Source organism: Apis florea, unplaced genomic scaffold (genome assembly GCF_048593485.1).
Source record: "Apis florea isolate Af1SG1 unplaced genomic scaffold, ASM4859348v1 contig_26_pilon, whole genome shotgun sequence".
In the NCBI taxonomy this organism is placed as follows: Eukaryota; Metazoa; Arthropoda; class Insecta; order Hymenoptera; family Apidae; genus Apis; species Apis florea.
In genome coordinates, this window is record NW_028256622.1 from 356,375 (window position 1) to 375,466 (window position 19,092).

At 35.6% G+C, this 19,092-nt stretch overlaps 2 protein-coding genes across 4 annotated transcripts; one reads left to right on the forward strand and one right to left on the reverse strand.

Moving 5' to 3' along the window:
* The first annotated feature begins 120 nt into the window (after positions 1-120).
* LOC100863127 (dynein light chain Tctex-type protein 2B) lies at positions 121-2,280 on the forward strand. Of its 2 annotated transcripts, XM_003689505.4 has the most exons (4): positions 121-475; positions 854-987; positions 1,087-1,220; positions 1,440-2,280. In XM_003689505.4, the coding sequence occupies exons 1-4, from the start codon at positions 309-311 to the stop codon at positions 1,485-1,487; spliced, it is 483 nt and encodes a 160-aa protein (XP_003689553.1). In that variant the 5' UTR covers positions 121-308; the 3' UTR covers positions 1,488-2,280. The 2 variants fall into 2 exon arrangements, with proteins under 2 accessions (XP_003689553.1, XP_012341479.1); XM_012486025.3 differs by lacking the exon at positions 1,440-2,280 and having other exon boundaries at positions 211-475; positions 1,087-1,332.
* LOC100863477 (uncharacterized) lies at positions 1,035-16,712 on the reverse strand. Of its 2 annotated transcripts, XM_086907106.1 has the most exons (11): positions 16,526-16,712; positions 9,455-9,612; positions 8,601-8,730; positions 8,399-8,516; positions 6,445-6,526; positions 5,026-5,068; positions 4,688-4,772; positions 4,502-4,601; positions 3,468-4,414; positions 3,191-3,394; positions 1,035-3,021 (listed from the first exon to the last, which is right to left on the reverse strand). In XM_086907106.1, the coding sequence occupies exons 2-11, from the start codon at positions 9,576-9,578 to the stop codon at positions 2,887-2,889; spliced, it is 1,968 nt and encodes a 655-aa protein (XP_086763232.1). In that variant the 5' UTR covers positions 9,579-9,612; positions 16,526-16,712; the 3' UTR covers positions 1,035-2,886. The 2 variants fall into 2 exon arrangements, with proteins under 2 accessions (XP_086763232.1, XP_031772791.2); XM_031916931.2 differs by lacking the exon at positions 9,455-9,612 and having other exon boundaries at positions 16,526-16,700.
* Positions 16,713-19,092: the final 2,380 nt, after the last annotated feature.

Genomic DNA, 19,092 nt, shown 5'->3' on the forward strand with positions numbered 1-19,092 from the left:
AATTAAAATATATTATGTTAATTTATTAAATATAGAATAAGTAAAATATAGATAATAATAGTCTTCGTTAATTCTATAATAAATAAATTTAAATTACTAAAGATTATTTTAGAAATAATTGAGCGAAGCAAATATTAAATTTAGTATTTTAAACCTCGTTTGAATTTCGCGGCAATTTGCAACAAACGAGAAAAGCGCGCGCTTCTGCTCATTTAAGTGGTGGCATTTGAAGTGATTGATCGCATAACCTAAGTGTAGAGTGAAAAATATTTTATTTTTACAAATAAATTCCAACATTGTTAGAATAAATGGAAAATATTCATAGCAAAAGTTCTGTTACATCAGAAGAAGGAATAGTACAAGAAAATCATTATGTTCCAGAAGAAGAAAAAGTTGAAAAGACGCTTCTCAATGTTGAAATACTTGATGATGCACCAGCACCAGTTTATCAAATACGTCCGCATTTACATGAGAAGTACTCTCGTTAATTACATATATTCTTTATTTTTATATTTTATTTTGATCGATTAAGAAATTTTTAACAATTTACGATACGATATTTTTAATTAAATGAAGCTTATTAAGTTTCATTTTGCTTCATTATTTTTAATGTTCTTTCACAATCAATAATTTTTTATTCTATATATGTTCTATATATGTTTATTATTTATTATTCTATACGTTATTTTAATTATATTTTATTTGTATTGAATTTAACAATACAATTGATATGATTGGTATTTAATGGTTAGGATCATAAAATTCTTCTTAGAATTTTCAATAGTTTAACAAAGTATAAAGTGTATTGATTAGTGTATTGACTAGTGAAATCAAACGAGTATTTTCGATATAGATTTAAGCCCATGAGTGCTAAAGAAGTTATACATACGGTATTATTTGATCAGCTTTCTGAAAAAACTTATAATGCTCAGGATGCTATTCAATGGACCAAAGATATAGCAGATATAATTAGAGAAAAAATTAAAGGTGAAGTTTCTCTTCTTGGTTTAGGATTTCATTAAATAATAATTAAATACAATAGTCAAATAATTTTATTTTATCGAATAATTTATTATATACTTCTAGAATTAAACTTTAATCGTTATAAATATATCGTAAATGTGGTTTTGGGTCAACAATATGGTGCTGGGGTAAAAATGGGAACAAGATGTATTTGGGATGCAGAAGCAGATACATATGCATATGATAGTTTCTTAAATGTAAGGGTCATAATTAATTTTTGTTTTTTAAATGATTGTACAATTACAATATTTGGTTAGAGATATAATTAAGAGATACATTCTCAAATAAGAATAAACACTGTTAAGGATACAAGTATTTAATATTTCATTATCAATGAAAATGATTTAAAATATTTAAGAATAAAAATCTTAAAAATAGTTAGATAAATAGATACAAATATAATAACATTTTTTCAGGATACAATATTCTGCGTGGCTACCGTGTACGCTGTATATTATTATTAAAAAGTGTTTACATATTTTCAAGCACGATACCAGAAATATTTATTATGATTGTAGAATTTTAAAATGATACGAATGGTGGAAGAATAAATATATTATTGAATATATTTGATGGAATAAATGTTTCATTAAAGTAGAAGCTACTATTATTTATTAATACATATTTTATAGAATTATAATGGCACTTTTAATTGGCAATTTTTACATATATTTAAAAATATTTATATTCACGTATTTTATAATGCACATATTCATTTTTCTTTTATGAAAGTGCATTATATTTACATGTTCTTTATTTACTAAAATTATTATAGCACCATAATTCACGGTAATATTTCATAATTATAAAAGTTTTTTAAACACGATTGAAGAAGGCACTTTGACATATAATTATGATTTTTACTTATATTTAAATATATTTAAATTATTCTAAACTATGAAAAACATATCTTGTGCCTTAACAAAATTTTCAAAGTTCTAAAAGTCTTATAAATTCTATTATAATTTTTGTTCAACGACAAAATTCTACAATAATATAAGTATAATAATATAAAAACTATGTAAGAGTTCATTTTTCTATTGCATTTTCTTTCTTTATTTTGATATCTTCAATTTCTGGGAAAATTCATTAAAACTATTTTTGATCTTAAGAAATCTTAATAAAAATGTAACGAGTTTAGTTCACAACAAGGCATTTTTGTATATAAATATTATGTATTATATAAAAAATATGAAACATAGAACTTATATAAGAAGTATAAGAGTATTTTTATAATAAAGAGAATGAAAAAATAAATAAGTTTTTTTTATTCCTACGTACGCAATAAATGAGGATATGATTTTACACTAAATAAAATCCAATTATATAATATATAATATATATACAATAGGATGAAAGCGAAATATCGTGCGTATAATTTATTTTAATTTTTTGTTTTATTAAAAATTAAAATAAAAATAAAAATATAGCTTTACTGTTTGCAAAAATTATTTAATACGAAGATAGTAATAATTAAAAAAAGATATTAAAAATAAAACAATAACTACTACGATACTACATTTCATTTCTTTTCTTTTAATTATTACTCTTTCAAATTAAAATAATATCAAGTTTTAAATGTGTATTTATTTATCGTTATATTTTATATATATATATACATAATTGTTGACAAACAGGGAATCAAAAAAAATATTTGAAATTTTGCTAATTATTTCGTAACTTCTTAAGATTATTTCTTTTTTTTTTTTTTTTTTTTTTTTTTTATATATATATATATTAAAATTTTCTTTCTACACATACGAAGGAAGACTGATCAATTTTGACGCGCGATCGTTTATAATAACACGACTAATAGATTGCTTAATCATTTGAAACATACATTAATATTAATATTAAAATAAGTTACATAATTACACATGGCAAGGCACAGCAAAGTGGTAGGCAAACGGGTACGACTGCTTTGCCGCTGCTCGATTTCGTTTTGCTTTTTGAAGACGCTTCGTATTCGTATTTTCCCTTAGCTTTTGCCCATCCTCCCTGCAACACATCATTTTTATTATTTTCATCATATTAATTTATGTTACACGCGTAACGTAACGAAAAATTGGAACCAGAATTTTTCATTTATCATTACAGAATGTACTTTATATCGTAACAGCGAAAAAATATTATTCTTGGAAATGCACATTGTGCATTTCATACTTACACCAGCCTGTGACATAGCCGCGCTAGATTCTTCTTTTTTAGTAAACTCTGCAGCTCCTGGAGGATAATAAACCGGAGGCCCTGCGACATTTTTACTTTTCACTTTCGGTGGTGTATGGGGCACGAAGTCGACTTCCTTTTTCACCGCCGGCGAATCTTTCTGTTGTTCTTTTTCCCTTTTTTCGATATCTTCCAGTACCTCGCGCTAAAAATAAATAAAATAAAATAAAAACAATTGGTTGCAGGACAACGATATTAGAAACAATTATCTCTCCTACCTCCGTGTCGGAAAACGATGCCATCAGGTCTTCCAACTTTTTAGGAGGGGTCTGCACGTTGTTAACAGGCCTGGCTCGAACATCCTCGACCGGGAACGGTTTAGGTAACAAAACCTCGTGGTCCTCGGGGTTCTTGCTCGGTGGTATCGTTGTGGTCGTGTTCGATAATTTATATATAGTGGTGGATTGCGGCTGGGTGCTAGATTGTGGTGGCGGTGTATAATAATTAACCGGTGTTCCCGGTTTATCAGGTGTCGGGTGTCGTCCGGTGGACGGTGGCCGGCTAGGATAATGTTCCTCGATTCGATTTATAGTGGTGTGGGTCTCGCTCACATTCGGCGGTTGATTCTGGTAAATCACCGTGCTCCCCGGATGATCACCGGCCGGATAACCATTCGGGTACGCACCGTCCACCTGATAATACTTCTCGTTTCTCGTGATCGTCGTTTTGTTCTCCGCTGGCGGATGATAGACGGTCGTCGTTGGATGACCCGGCCGGCCACCGTGATGCTCCTCCCGATAGAATTTCGACTCTTGGTGAATCGTGGTTGACTTCTTGGTTACGTCCGTTATCGGTGGCGGCGGGCTACTGTATCTGGTCGGGGTTTTGGACGGTACGTTCTCGGTCACGGTCTGATAGGTGATCGTTTTGTCGGTGGCCGAGGTGGTTCCTTTCGGTATCGTGTACGTGATGGTTTGATCACCTGGCAACACCACCGTCCCTGGCACGTTGCCACCTGGTAGATAGGTTTCAGGTGGCCCCGGTAACTCGTACGTGTACGTTTTGATGGTGGTCGTCACTTTGGTGTTGGGACCCGGCGCCAGGTTGATGGGCACCGCTGGCGTCGGTGATGGAACCGGGATGTACTCCACGTTTCCGTATTCTTGGGCGGCGCTCGTGTGCACCGTCGTCACCGTATTCTGTTGTACCGGTTCTGTTTGGTAACCTAGAACGTTGTTTGTTCGATCGTGGAATAAAAAATAAATTTTTCTCGTTCCCTGTGAAAATAAAATGTTTAATTTCGAGTACTTACCACTCGAAGTCGATGATTCGTGAATATATTTGACGTCCCTTTGAGCAGAGGGCAGAGGGGAGGTTTGCTTCGAACGAGACGTAGAAGTGTCGCTGTACACCTGAAACATTTCTTTTTTTTAATTCGCGCGTAATTTTTGAGGGACGTTGTGTGAAAATGCATGGCGGGAGACAAAGCACTACTCACTAGTTCTCTGTTCACCGATTTGCCAACCGGTTCTAAGCCGCGTTGCATTGTGCTTTCTTCGTAGGTCCTTTCTCGAATATCATCGCTGCAAAGTGTGTAACGTTACACGATGTATCACAATGTAAAATAAACAATGTTGCCGGTAACACGATATTTAAATGCACGATCGTGAAAATAATAAAGGAAGGAGGGGACGATGAAATATAAATATACCATATCTCTTTGATTTTAACAATCAAATTAGTTTTCTCTAAACTTTATAATACACGCGTAATAATATTGTTGGCAGCGATACGATAAGTAATTTTAGTATTTTCGTTCTAAAGAACAGCACTTACATCATAGCCGTGTTCGTCAACGCATTGTCAACCGTCCATGAGTCTGAAACGTGAAAAAGGAAATTTAAAGTTCAAAAATTATTCTTTTTCCCCCCCCTCCCCTATTCGATTCTCAAAGAATTCGAAATGAACGAACGGCCATCACCCAGTAACCCAATGACAATGGGGCATCCTTGCGGCTCAATGTCACCGATTTTTCGATTCGATCGAGGGTTTCCATTCTTTCTCTCTTTTTCTCCACTCCTCTCCGCCCGATGGAGGGACGGAGAAATCGGGTCAACCTTCTGTTATACGCAACCCTAATATGGATATGGTTGTGTGTTACCGCAAACAACGCACACACACCGGTCGCGGCAACGTCACTTCCATATAGAGAGGCGGCCAAGCGCGGAAATCTTCGCCGCGTGTAATGGCGTTGTCGTGTAAAGCTGGGACCACGGTTTACCGGAACCTCGTAGAATTTCAGAAATTGCGACACCTAACAACCTTTCGCGTCCCCCTTTCGCATAATGTACACTCATTAGACGTAATGTTTCACGATGCATCACCGATTTCGCGATCCCCTATTTGCGTTAAATTCGAATTTATGCGCCGACTTTGATTCACCGTTAGCTCAATTGTTATTCTTCCGTTCGATCCATCGTTGGGCTAATATTAAATAACGCGGTTTTATTAGAATCTAGTATTTTAATTCCGTTCTTATTCTCTGTTAAATTTGTCTCCAATTATTACGTAAGCAATTTTTCTAATTCTAATTCATCAACTTGGTGTATTATTTTACTTTCTTTTGCCCCAGAATCGATGTCTATAATTCTATAGAAAATAGAATAAAGAAACGAACGAGATTGTTCTATCGATCATTGGTTCCTTGATCGAGGGGCGGGTACTCGATCGAAGTTCACACTTAACTTTATTCCGAGGTTAAATGGGATATTTGATCGAGAAGGTGGCGAATAATCCCCGCGGCAACCTTACGAATACCTCCCTCGTTTTGTCGTTCTCATTGTTAATTAACCGTATACCTGCAAGGCCGTTCCACGCCTTAAAAGGAGCGACACGAGAGTGGCCCCCTACCTTCCCCTACCGTCGTTCAAAACGTTCGCCAGCGCTTGCGCGCGATTCCACGCCCGAGGGTTCGTAGCGGTGCATATCCGGCAAAAAGCTTTTCATCGAAATTCCTTTCTTTTTCTCTCTCTCTTTCGCTTCGATCTTCCGGCTTCCGTTTCCTCGCCGTCGATAATTCGACGAAGGCGCGTCGTCGTTTCAACGTTGGAAATTGGAAATTCGTCCCGAATTCGGATCGAAGATTGGATCGTGAATGTGGAGAGGAAGTTTTTTTCACTCGATCGATTCGAAGGGAAGACACGAGTAAATGCGCTTGGTCCGTTTAAAAGAAGGAAAGAGGAGAGATCCGCTTACCAATTGGTTTCCCGTCCAAACTTTTGTTATATTGATACGACACTTGTTTGTAGGCGATCGTTTTACTTTGCCCGGGTTGCACCTGAAACAGAGATTATTTCTTTTAATTTATAGAAATGTAGAATCGTGAGTTTTACAAGGCGAGACGATGTATTCGTATATTTTTGTCCCTACGCTTTTTATTGCCACATATCTTACATACCATCTCCGTTACCATTCTTTTTTTTTTATTTGTTGTCGTAGAAGACGCGTCAAACTTTCTTTTTTCCTCAATAATTACACATTCGAGTTATCGCTAATTTTGCATTCGTTCTGTGCAGCAATAAAGATATAGATATTTGCTTTGCTCGGCCAACATTTTTATCTCCGCGCAAATTCTTTTTTAAATCGTTTCGGCTGCTCGATCGACCGAAAGAAATCTCGCAAAAAACGTAAAGAGAGAAATTTAATTGCCTCGAAATGACAAATCTCTCTGATTACGTATCATATTTGCATAAAAACGCGGGATGTCAAGAAAAAAAAAGAAGAAGGAAAAAACGCATAAACGCGGAACGCGCCGTTCGAGTTTTTCGAACCGATCAGATTCGATATCCAATTAAAACGTAAACCGGAACGTGGAACCAACGTGGAATATCGGAGATTTCGGGTTTTCGAGCCGTGTTATTTCGTATGCAAATTGGAATAGGCGGTGTCCTCGCGCTGTGGAGCAGCCCCCTTTAAGGGCCCCGCGGTTGTTTATCCCCGGCGAGCGTGAGATGCGCGCGATAAATTGCACGCGCTGTAAACCAATCTACATTTTCATTGAATGTTACGACTGGACCGGGAAACTAGTTGCAATTACGCCCCCCCCCCCTGTAACGCGTAACAGCAATCTTTGCACGATCCTCTAATGTACGTATCTCGTAAGACGTCAGATTTATGACACCGCATTCTATACGAAACGAATCGTCTTATTTCTTCTGATGTTATCCGGTGATCCGGCACGGTCATCGTGGAATTCATAAATTCTTTTTCTTTTTTCTTCTTCTTCTTGCGAAAATAATGGAAATATTTTCATGGGAGAAACTGTGCGAAGCCTGATATTTAAATGGCGAAAGCTATTTTTTTTTTTTTCTTCTTTTATGAAGATAATTTGAAATTTCTTTCACGCGAAAGAAACTTTTGTCTAATACGTTCTATTCTTTTTAATTTTAAGTTAAAATTTGTAGAAAAGAATCGAGAAAAACTATTCTTGTTACGTAATGCGATCTTGCGTATCGAACATAATTTTCTCGATCCATAAGTTAGACGAGATGATTTAACGTCTCGAAGTGTACGGTATAATTTAAAATAAGATTGCACATTTGGTCGACTTGTTTCGGTTGAACTTTAGATCAAATTTTGCGGCGATTGCGCGTCAAGATTACGAGGCTTTGCTTTATTACATAAGGCTGATCTTACTGTTTGCAACAATTCTAATATATTAAATAGATGTAGATGCAATCTCGTTGACATATAATTGGAACCGTCAACAAAAGAAAAGTGAAAAGGCAAAAACTAAAATTATGGTGGTTGCATGTCCGTCTAATCATTTTCGAACTGGTTTTCTTGTGTTAAATATACATCAGTGACGCGTATTATAGATTCACGTATAAAAAAATTTCTTTAAAATTTGAAACCAACGTTGCATCGAGCACCACCACTCTTTTTCTCGTTCATTGCGTTTACCTACGTAATTGGAATTAATTCGAATGAATATTGCACAAGGCAATTGTGCTACTTAGATTCCAATCACTCTAGTAATTTGCTTTTTTGTTAGAGGAATCGTTGTAGTTGAAGAAAAAGTGCCCTAGTGACCCCTAGTAGCCCTAGGGAACTCTAGTGATCGCTCAGATTTGCAAAGCTCGAGATTCTAAGGTTCAATTTCTGTTAACTTTCTGTTTGTAAATTCGAAATAAATTTAGTTATAACTTACATTCTGTAATTCTGAATCGATGAAATCCAAACCGGGAATACCACTCGGCGCACCACTCGGTCCAGTGCTCACGTATTTTTCCGTGGTGGTTGTCATCGTTCGAGTTGGTGAAATAGGTCTAAAGTCAAATCGATTAAAGAATTTATTTAATTAATTATTTATTTATTTTTGGTTGAAATCTAAAATATCAAAGTCTACCCACCTGCCTTCGGAAACGATCTTGGTAGGATTCGCAGCTACTCGATACTCTACTTGAGGCGAAAGTGCCCTGCCACCGCGACTAGGGGTGGTGCTTCTTGAGACACTTGTTTGCAAATCTTCGAGAAGAGCATCTGAAATCATTAAGTAGTTCCTAAGTAATTTTTGCATCCAAGATAACGATGCCCTTGTAAACGCGTAGTTTCGATAATAGAAAATAACAGAAAATATGTATGAAGTAAATAACGCGTATCTTATCACGAATAAAAAAAATTATTATATCGAATATATATAAAATACGTCGTATATTCTTCGACAAATTTGATCAAATGGATGACTAATTTGCGTTACACGAAAAAAGATATTTATAGTTGTGCGATCTCTTTGACTCTCTGAACGAATAAAGTTATTTTCGTCGTTGATATCATTTCAGTAATTACGAAAAATTAAGAAAACATAGTATCATCGATGTTTTCAAAAAAAAAAAAAAAAATATACGTGATGTGATTTATTTTATATGTACATATTAAATGTAATTCCTGATTCCTAATACGATAGCAAGAGAGCTTATGCAACGACGTGATTTAAAATTGATAATCGTTATTCCTACGAAGATGGACAAATATTTTCGATATAATTTCGTTCCAAGAACGAAATCAATCGATCGTTCTGTAGTGCAGAAAGTGATCAGAATTAGATCGAACAATCTTCTTTACCATTCAAGTGATGATCGAGTTTCGTGGCACAAATCTAATCGTCGAATCGCACGTAGCAGTGACACATGCAGAGAAGTTTGGTCGAAAAAGAATGACCCAGGTGGATAGGATTACACCTCTGGTGGCACATTTAAAGATTTACCTAAGTTGTTTTCGAGGCTGTTGGCCGTGGTTGTCGACTGGCTCTGGCCAGATATAGGACCACCATGACTCACGATCTTTCTGCTCGTGTGCGTTGTCGTTCTCTCCCTCACCGCAGCTGACATTGCGCTCTTCTTCAAATTCCCTGCCTCACGAGGTCTGGAGAACAATTTAAACAAAAAAAAAAAAAGAAATAAGTCAAACGTTGTCTCGTGCTCAAAAATAGCAAAGCATCTTCCGAATTTTTACGAGCTATTTTTCCGATAAAATGTGACTGTATAAAAAAGTTGATCGTTAGGACAGATTTCACGAATAATTTCCTTAACTTTCAAAAGATCCTTCGTTGAATATTTTTCAAACCCCGAGACACACTTTTCCAATTCTAATATTCGATTTCACAGAACCGAAACAATCGCGATAATCCTATCACCGCCTCGCCACGAATCTAATTACCAAGCAGTCGATTCCGAGAACGACTAGGCAATCGATCATCCCCCCGAGATTACGATTTCCAACGAAGATCTCGGTTACGTCAATTAAACGTGATACGTGATACGACGATACGAAAATAAATCGTCGAATCTAGCTTCTCCTCGCATTTCGATAATCGATTTCTTCCCTCTTCGCCCAGCTCCTCTCCTCCTCGCTTCCTCCCGCGTAGAGTATCCTGTTATTGCCTCCTCCGAACGGAACAGCGCGTCTATTTATAGATGCTGAACGTTTATAAATATGGCAGATCCGAGGAGAGAGAACTGGATCCGCGCCGCTGGAAAGTTTCGCGGGGGGGAACACCTGAACACCGAGGACCGTTTGAACCTCTCCGTTCTCCGCGGTGGCATTTCGAAGTTAAGTGGGCGCGTTTGTGCCCTTACGTCTTGTGCCACCACGCTGGAAGAAATAACGATTTATCTCGACCGTTCCTTCTCTCGATCGGTGCGCGTATCGCGCGTTTACTTAACCGCGGCTACGGGGGACACGTTTCGAACACGATGTTTCGAAAACTAGTTTTGTAAGAGGGGTATTAAGAGAGGTATAATGGCCACGGCGTGGGCCGATACCGAGAGATCTGCTTCTGATTAGACGTTGGGTGACGTTGGAGGGGGAGGATTGATTTATGCGAATTGCTCGGCCGCGATGAAATAGGGAGTCGAGGATTTATCGATATCGGGGGAGTTTCGCAATTAGGGGAGAATGCAAAATTTCTTTCTAAATTGTTTTGATACTAATAGTGCGTTCGAATCGCGATATTTTGCGATTCTCGGTATAGAATTTTGCTTGCGAATCTGTTTTTAACCGACGAAATAGGGAGTCGAGGATTCATCGATATCCAAATTTCCTCTAAATTATCCTCTTGTTTTAATTTGTTCCATGTATTTTGCATGTATATATGAATCCTTTTTTTTTCTTCTTTTTGTTATATATTTAAATAGAGGCGAGATTCGAACGAGACATATTTAGAATTCACTGGTCCGCGTAGAAAGTATTTCCACGGGAAACGGGCCGGTTGTTTTATTCCGGCGGAGACATCAATGCGAATGGGGCAAAGGGGCCAAGGAGGTCTTCCAAGAATCGAGGAGGAGACTCGCTCATATGACTCGCCACTGAAACCTTGAAACGGAAACCCGGACGGTTTCTAGAATTCCGTATTCTTCTAACGAATCCTCGAGAGAGAGAGAGAGAGAGAGAGAGAGAGAGAGAGAGAGAGAGAGAGAGAGAGAGAGAGAAGGAAGATTTCTTTTTTTTCCCCTTCCAATCTCGATTTACGTTAAAATATTATTCTTGCAAGGATTGTTTCTGCTGTGAATTTCATCGCGCGATTTTTGATCATCTCGAACAAAACTTTGTCGTTTTGTTTCTAATCTGTGGGGAGAGGGGGGGGGGGGAAGAGATAATTGAACGTAAATGATCTTACAACTGTTTGAATTTGATTGAATTTTGTCGAAATTCACTCAAATTGAATTATTAGAAAATCTATTTTATTACGAATACGTTCTTTTAATGAATGTTATCGCGATAGATTTTTTTGTGTCATCGCGAGACTTATCGTTGAGACTCGTTGGTAACGCACAATTAGTTCGCGATGTTTATTTATTATCTTGGCTAAGTGCTTCGCCGCTTTTTTTAAATTGATGAGTCATATCAGTAAGAAAAAAAAAAAAAAAATTACATTTGCGTTCGCAAAATTTCAAATAAATGCCATCTTTATTATTTTAATAAACGCAATCGTTATTCTCGTATCATTATATTGCGCTTTTATATATATAAAACGATTTTTTATAAAGTCCCACTCGAGTGTTTAATTAATTCAAAACACGTGTAATTGCACAGTTTACAAGAATTCCTGGACGTTTTTAAATTAAATAATTTGGTCGGTGAATTTGCGGATCAGATGTAGATTTAACGTTTCACATCGTTCTTTTCTAATCTTTTCTAAACGATGCTTTTTTTATCTTTTTTGAACAAATTCAAGGGTTCAAGATCGTTGGAGTCGATGCATATAAGCGATACGATAACGGATCGTTAACGCAGTGTCATGGTAATGGTGACATTGTGCATTGTCGTCCAAGGTCTTCGTACCAATCAAAATGATGATGACCGCAGTTGATCCGATTCTGGGAGCGATAGCGGCCGCGCAAACGTGTACAGTCCGCGTTAAAAGGTTTAAGGAGGCTCGTGTTTTTTGCCTCAATGTTTATTCCATACCTTTATAAAAAAAATATAAATATATACAAATGCGAAGTAAAATTTCAAAGTAATTACCAGAAGAGCGAATGCATAAACAGATCGTAAAAAAATTTATTATCGATTCTCGATAAAAATTTTTAATGGCTCCGCCATGGCTTCGATTCATTAAAATATATAATTGATATTTATAGGTGGTATATAATAACGAAAGAAAACTGCGACGGGTTGGAAATACGGGAAAATAATTTAACGAGAATGACGAAATTAGCTCGTGTACAATTGTTAAAAGCTGCGTTGGCATAAGTTAGTTACTTTTAAACCAGCTACGACGACTAAGCAACCGCGCGAGCAGTGATTCAAGCCGATTGCCGACGTGCGTTTTTCTTTTTTTTTTTTTTTTTTTTTTTCATTCTATTCTATTTCTCCTTCGAAAATAGTAAATCGATCGTAATCGGTACGTAATCTCTTTCGTACTATTTCTCTTTCTCTACCTCCACTTCGTGACCTTTTCCTCCCTCCAGCTGAGAAAAGTATTACGTACATCAAAGATACGAGATAACAAACGTTTATTCGAACAAAAGAAAAAAGTTCTCGAATATTATTAATTCAACGACACAGAGATTTATTATTCGAAACTCTTAGCTTATTGTCGTTTGTATTATTCTAATAATAGAGTTGTGCTATTTCTTTGTATGATTCAATCTCGCGATCTTGTGTGACCACAATCAGATATTTTTGGTTCAGTTTTAACTGTGCCTCGCGAGTAATAAACTGTCGAGGGCAAGTCGAAACATTTTCGTTGATGATTTCTTGTTTGCATCGTGTCGACATTCGACGGAAATGCGGCTAAGAAATTTCAAGGACTTTTCGATGGCCTTCGCCAGAATGCAGCAGCAACTCGCCTCGATGAAATGATCCATTGGTAGCAAACGGAGGCTTGCTACTCGGAGGTGAAAGGTAATTAATCGACGACCATTGACGAGATAAAAAAATTGCCAACACCTGTTAATTGTGATCCGTATCTGCTGTCTATCTTATTAACGCCATCTTAATCGCGCTTATACAAATAATAAAATGCATACGGTATTCTTTAAAAACAGAACTCTGCCTTTTCTCTCGCTCGTGATACTTATTTATCCGCAAACCGCTTTGAATAATAATTGATCTACGAGCTAAAAGTAAAAACTTGGTGTATCTTGTTTAGCTTGTAATTCGAAAAAAAAAGTATATGCATAATTTATAATGTTACAGTTATTAGAATAGAATATACACGTCGACCCAATACCTATAATATAGAGACGAATTATCGCGTAGATAAAAAAAAAGAATTTATAAAAGTAGAACATTTTTTCTTTTTCCATATTTTTCCGAATATCTCGTCTCGATAAAATCGGTAAGGAAACAAAGCTCGGCCGGTGTAAAATTAACGACATTTGACATCACGTGGGCGATGGCAATGGTCCAGCCAACTGGCGCCCGGAGTTTCATTCCATTTCCACTTTTTTCTTCCACGTTTTCGATCCATCCGTTCTTTGTTTAACTCTATAAATATAATACGACTTTTTTTCTTTTTTTTCTCAGAGTAACGAAATCTATCGCGTCAATCTTTCATAATCTTTCTGCTCAAGAATTTTCCATTAATGATTCCATAAAACATTTTCAATAGACGTTTGTTCATTTCTATTTTTTTTTTTTTTTATTTAATCTCATCGAAAATACAAGTATTTGTTTCGATCGAATTTACTTTTTTTTTTTTAACTTTTTCTCTCTTTTTGTCCTCGATGAAAACGTTTTTTAATTGCGGTCATATCTCCGCTTGTATCATTCACGCATGAATATTGCATCACATTCTCAATGCGACACGGTTGAATACAAATGATGTGGAACGTAAAAATATCGTGAAGAAGAAAGGTGAATCTCTCATTCGGTTAAATCTCTCTCGTTATTTTCGACTCGTCAACAATCGGCGGCGATTTTCCCCGATCGGAAATCGTATTTTTCTCAGGACGATTCTCAGACCGAGAATAACAAATCGGCGAATCTACGTTTGTTTCTGGCACGTCGCCCGAAGGTGGGAGTTTTATAAACTGTAGACGAATGTGTTTTTGGCGTAACGCCTATTTTTGTGCCCGCTTTCGGCGTCCTCTTTTTCTCCGATGACCGGCCGATTACGTATTATTTATATCCGCACCGTTTTCCTTTTTGTTTACTTTATTAGAGTGGGGGGGAACTTTTGTATCGATAAATATTGACGTTGCGTTTGACGCAAAACGCATTAAATCGAATAATCGCTTGCCAATCGATTTATTTTGATGTTTTTTTTAAAATTTTAAAAAGAGTGTGCGAATAAAAATTAATATGAAATATCATTTTTCAAGGAAATTGCACGTAATATAAATAAATTCGAATCAAGATACGTAATTCATGGAAATTAATAGTAGAGGAAAATGAACACGAATCGAATCGCCTCCTTCACGAACGAACAAAGAAAAATTGATTATCCGAAAATTGCATCTCGTCGAGGAGTAGAAATTGATCCGAGAAGACAACGCGCTCACCCTTTTCTCGCGCGTAACGTTCGTTTAATCACGAATTCACGTATCAACAATGAAGCGAGAATGAAAACGTCAGGCGATTTAACGATGCTTCTCTTTTAATTGCGCCTCTCCACTCGAATGTCACTGAAACCATCTCGCGCGCACGATCCTTGAAACACGCCTAACATGGATGAAAGATCCACGAAGACGGAAAAGTGGGAGTTGACCTTCCGCCCATCCACAGAGAACGATCGCCTCGCTCACTGGGTTACGCTCGTCCATGGGATCGATCGTATAATTAATCATCGTGATTATAATATCACTCGTCTAAGAGATCTTAATTTTCGGTTGAAACGTTGTTACAAAACTCCAATTATTTATGGCGGACGATTTGAACAACTCCGTTTTAACATGTCGCCGTTCAACCTCGGATCGGAACACGAAAGTGAAAGCGATCTTGAAATCTCGCCTGCTAGATTTATTTTGAAATAATTTTTAAAGCATTGGCGGCCATTGTGCGAGGGGAAATTGTCACGAGCCATTATTCTTTTTTTTTTTTTTTTGTCAAACTCGCGACAAAGGAATATTATAAACGAGCGTTGGAAGATAAATCTCTGATCTTTCTCTCGCGTGATACCAATCGTATTGCTGTCCTTCTCGAGTTGATTATCCATTTCATACATGTACGAAACATGTGTGAATAAGAAAAAAAAAAAAAGGTGCTCAAAGGCCGAGCAAAAAGTCCAGTAATAGCTCGTCTTGAACGTATCCATGTGTAATCACATCTCGATATCCACTTCCTCTCCACGTAAGAAAATGTATTCGAACGCGTGTGGAAGAACACGTGTAGAAAACTTTCACGAGTAATTTTTTTTGGGGGGGGGGGATATTAGAAATAACATTCGGGACTATGAGGAAAACGAATGGTTGGTAAAATAAGCGCGTATCTTTCTCTGGCGTGTTCGTTCGAATTGAAACAATACGAGTGAGATTCGGATCTTCAGACAGAAGACTGTCTTTTTTTCTTTTTCGCGAAAGATCTCCAGACGAGTAAACGTGAAACGCGTTAACCAGCGACACGGCTTATAACGACGGCCACTGTTCGCCTGTACAAGCCTCTCAAAGGCGGCGAGAGTTTTTCCACGCGGCGAGATTAATTGCTCCACGCCATCTCCCTGCCAGCGGTTATTGGCGGCTGCATTTACGGTAATTCAATGTAAATAGGGAGGGGGAGGGTCGATCCTTGTACCGATACAATCGGTATTTGACAAATCGTATTTAGTCACGCGTCACTGGCACCACGCGATCCAGTTTGCGCCTTTAATTATACTTTCTTCGCGGTACTCAATTTATGACCGTTTTGCCGCCGTATTTATAAGCGTATTGAGCGTCTTCGCGTCAAGACACTTTGGATATCTCTTGAATCTTGAAATAAAACTTGTATAATTTGTGGTTTTCTCGTTGAGAAATTTTTGAGGTATTCACGGATGGAGATTATCCTCCTCTTCTCGAGATTTCTTTTCTTCGATCCGTGTAATGGCGCATTTAATAATAACGCGTCGATCGATAGGGAGCCGACAAAATATGATATATTAGCGGATTGAATAATTCAGTGCGAAGCGGAATATATTCGGGATTGTATGCAAACAAGATATTAGTCTAAGACGGCGCTTATTTTGCGGACACGAAAAATACGGCTGTTTAATCAATATTGGATAATATCGGGTTGATATTATGGTGTTTATTCAGCTTCGTTTATTCCAGGATTTAAAATGATATAAATATCTAAGAACGGTATGTAAGTGTCATAATTTTGAATATAAGTGAATTAAAAATCGAATTGGACTTACCTCGCGAGAAAGGGTAATCCGATATAGGTAAATGAAGCACCGGTAGTTTCACCTTTCGGTTGTTCGTTATTTCGTTTTTCGTCGAGAAATTTCGCGCGTCGGAAAGATCGATGGTCGATCAAACAGAGAAAAGCGTGACACGTGACACCGTGGAGTGCCCGTCCAATACTGACTCGATCTACTTTGCGTTTTACTCGCGAGTGCGCATCGCGGCGCAGGATTAGCTTTTGCGCATGCGCGCCAGGATGCTCCAAGTCAGGTGCTCGATTCGTCGATCGCGTCAATTTCGAAGCGTGCATGACTATGTAAGATGGTTTTTTTTTTCTCTCGATACTGTACTCATGACGATTCGATTTTTTCTTCTTTTTTTTTTTTTTTTTTTTTTTTTTTTAAGAAAGGAGGAAATCGTGAAACGAAGTGTTCGTTTTTGTAATTAAACCAACGATTTTATATTGCGTTCGAGATAAATGTGGAAATATACGCGAATAGAAATATACGGGATGTAAAAATTTATACGAACGTGTGTGCAAAAATTTTGAGATATATGCGAAGAATATATGAGATGTCCGATAAGTATGTGCCGAATAAAATTATAATTTTCTCTTATCACGTATATTTCCTTATAAATCGTTTTGAATATTTCTCAACCAAGAAATGGTCCATAACGGATCTATAACATTTATCTGAGATTAAATGGAGTATGTTAGGTGTTAAATCTAGCACGCTTGCGCGTGTGCGTTTGTAGCGCGAGCGAGAGAAGTATGCGCAAGCGTAGTTTGTCCGGTCAGTGCGTTCGCAGAAGTCGAGCTACTCCTACGTACAGGGACGGGTAAATTCTAATGCTTCTGTAAAATGTCTATTAAAGGCACTTCGTGTTAACATGAAAAACAATGAATATTTTATTCGTTAGAAATATAATTTTACCATCTCCTTATTCGTAATTGTATATCGATTATGCAAATTAGAAATAGCTTCATCCTCTTACGATGATGTCATGTTGGTAACTGATGTAGGATGTTAATGTTTATTTAGATAATTACAATTTATTACAAATTCTTTGCTTTAATTTTACTTTATAATAAAATAATCAAGTACTAGATTTATTTATTTTATAATTTCCAAAGTATTAGGATTATACTTTGAAAAAAGTTTCATCAGCTGGATAATTGTTAGAGAAATTGTTGCTGCAATCTAATTTAAGTAAAAGTTTAATTTAAAAGATCAATTTTATAAGAAGTTGTGTGTAGAATTATAAATTATAATTATTTAATTAATTGTAAGTAAATTATTAGATAGAAAAATTGTTTCTATAAATAGCTATTTTCTTTAATAGAATACGTCCCTGTCTGTGCCATATTTCTTTTCTTTCGCCCACGGTGCCACAATCCTTAGTATCCACTTCTACCTTAAGAATCGTTATTTATGGTAATAACGTATCACGAGGAACGCATCGATACTACTTTTATATTCAAACGGTTTACAGTTAAATATCTTATAACAATTAAATTCTTGTCAAATAGTACAATGAATTTAACGAATTCTTTACTATAATACAACTTTTGATAATTATGATAAATCTTACTTGTTAAATTATAATTAGAAATAGATAGATATAAAGAATCGTAAAGAAATATATATATATATATATATGTATTAAAATATAAACAATTGTATCTTGATATGAATTTAAAAATTATTCAAATGAATATGCAAATAAAAGAACAGGAATAATAATTCTATACTGACGAAATAGAAACTGAACGAATCTGTTGATGATGTCATTCTCGCAATTCCTGTTCATTCGTTATAATAGAATCTATACAATTTATTAAATTTTTTATAATATAATTATTTTTCAGAGTTATTATTTTATCGAGATAAAATTGAATTTTACTAATTTTTGTACGTTATTTTATAAATTATAATGAAAAGAAATATTTATGTTATATCGGTTTATATATTTTTATTATATTTCTACAATCTTAAAAAATTAAATAATATAAAAATTTCTTACATTTTTTTCAATTTTTAGTTTTCATTTTTTTTTTAAATTTATATTATAAAATTTTAAGAATGTTTAAATATTAAAAAAATACTTTAAAATAAATAAAAAACTTTATTGTATCGTAGAAATGTTGTAAAAGAATAGATTTCTTTATATTCTTTAAATGGAAATATTTTATCGATAGGATAATAAATTATTATGATCTTAAAAAGATAACTTACCATTTGTAGAAAATATCACATGATTGATTATCCATTATAACAATGATATAATATTCGCGAAATATTTTATAATATTATAATATTATAATATTCATATAATATATATATATATAAAATAAAAATATTCGCTAAGTTTGTGTATGATTTTAAATTATATACAAGAACGAATATAAACACATATCGACCGTTTGTATATACGCGCGTATACTACGCGTTAAACCTCAGTTCGGTCGATACCGTTGTACCGTGTGGACGTATCGAAAGTATCTTTTTCAAATATTAAAATATTTAATGTATAATTTATAATTTTCGTTTAATATTTTAGTAATAGTATCTTAATA